General features: G+C 46.1%; 1 protein-coding gene across 1 annotated transcript; it reads right to left on the bottom strand.

Moving 5' to 3' along the window:
• Positions 1 to 465: 465 nt before the first annotated feature.
• On the bottom strand, positions 466 to 927 carry LOC136827080 (uncharacterized). Its single transcript, XM_067084833.1, has one exon. It carries the CDS (start codon positions 925 to 927, stop codon positions 466 to 468), a length of 462 nt encoding a protein of 153 aa, XP_066940934.1.
• Positions 928 to 1,963: the final 1,036 nt, after the last annotated feature.

The raw sequence follows: 1,963 nt of genomic DNA, 5'->3' as shown, positions 1-1,963 counted from the left end.
TGTTGTGAGGAGTGGATGCCTTCAGGGTATGAATTTGGATGGCCAGGTAAGATGGACGATTGTGTAGGTCCATGTGGGACCTTACAGGACTCCCCCACCTTAGAGTGGCCTATAGTTGTAGGTAGGTGTCAGGAAGGTATGCTGGTTTGAGGCGATCAATGGAGACCCAGACAGTCCTGCCATCAACTCTCATCTGGTAGACCTTGTTTCTTCTTTGGATGACCAGAGTAGGCTGGGGAGAGGGGAGGGGGGGTTGTGTTCATCCACTTGTATGAATGCGTATTTTATGTTCTGCAGTTCGTTGGGATGTACACTTTTCTGGCCATGTTGTAAGTCGTCTTGGCTGGCATTATTCGTTGTAATGCTTTATGCATGTTGGATGGGGATGTCAGGATCGTTAGATGTTGAAAGATGTCTGCCAGAAATGTTAATGCTTGTCCATACAGGGCTTCTGCTGGAGATGTGTCAAATGCCGTGTGTGGTGACATTCTCAGGCCCAGTAGGACCCAAAGGTAAGTCCTTTCTCCAACTCCTGCCTTGACATCTGGCCATGAGTGATGCTTTCGACAATGCCACTGGCTTCTGCGTTGTATGCCATTGTGTGTACTGTCTTTGTCCCAAAACTGTCTGCAAGGGAGTTCCATACACTGGATGTGAAGTTGGCCCCCATTCACTCTTGATGACCTGCAGGATTCCTTGTCTGCTGACCCATCTAGTTAGAGCTTTTACATAACTCTCCGCCGTCTGTTGCCATATCAGTATTGCTTCTGGCCACCTGGTATTTCTGTTGATGATGGTGATCAGGTATCTGTATTCCTCAAAGGTGGGTAGAGGGCCCACTATGTCGACGTGGATATGGGCGAGATGGCGGTGAGTTGTGTGGAACTCTCCTATTCTGCTCTCCACGTTCTTTGTTATTTCTGACATCTGACATGGAAGGCATTCTTTCATTCATTTTTTGATGTCTGCTTTCATACCCCACCAGATACAATTCGATTGGTTGTGCGGCCTGGTGGATGGGACAGGTTGAAGGCGAGGTTGAAAGCCTTCCTTCTGAGAGCAGGTCTGTCCCACTGCAGTTGCTGTACGTCCACATCGTCTTTTTGCACCTCTGCTATTTCAGGATAGGCTATCCCAACCTGGATGGTGTTGGCGCAGTTTTTCCACAGTGCATCAGCCACAGTGTTTGAAGACCCCTTCAGGTACTTGAGGGTGCAGGAGTGTTCAGCTATTGCAGACAGGTGACGATGCTGTCATGCTGATTATGTGTCTGTGGGTTTTGCGAAGGTGTGCATTAATGGTTGGTGGTCCATTTGTATGATGAACTGCTGTCCTTCGAGCATGTGGTGGAAGTGGCGGATGGCTTTGTAGACTGCCAGCAACTCTATCAGATGTGGAGTACTTTTGTTCCACTGTCATCAGCTTTTGTTGAAGAACGGCAGCAGTTGATGACCATCATCTGTGTCCTGCTCCAGTACTGCGCCTGTCTCCATGTTACTCACGTCAGTCATCAAAGTAAAGGACCTATGGGTAGAGGGAAGATTAATGTGGCTGCAGAGGTTATTGCCTGCTTTGTTAATAACAATGCATTATCTTGAATATTTGACCAACATAATTTTTCGAGTTTTCCTTTTAAACAATTGTACAATTGTACACTGATACAGTAGTAGTTAATTAGTCCTAAAAATTCTTGTACTAACTGTTTTGATTGTGGTTGGTGTTGGGAGGTCGGTGATTGCTTTTACTTTTGCTGGGAGGGGTTTGATGCCATCTGGGCTTATTTGGTGTCCCAAGAAATGCAGCTTCATTTTTGCTCAATTGCATTTGTCTTTCCATACTACAAGTCTGTTTCTTTGAGTATTTGTAGCACCCTTTTGACATCTTTTAGGTTGGGCTAAATACAAGGATGCCTTCAATGTAGACAACACAGAAGGGAAGATCACCCAGAAGGTTGTCCATTAGT

This window comes from Macrobrachium rosenbergii, chromosome 41 (assembly GCF_040412425.1).
Source record: "Macrobrachium rosenbergii isolate ZJJX-2024 chromosome 41, ASM4041242v1, whole genome shotgun sequence".
Taxonomy (NCBI): Eukaryota; Metazoa; Arthropoda; class Malacostraca; order Decapoda; family Palaemonidae; genus Macrobrachium; species Macrobrachium rosenbergii.
Note: the sequence above shows the minus strand (reverse complement) of the source record. Positions and strands in the feature narration are given on the sequence as shown.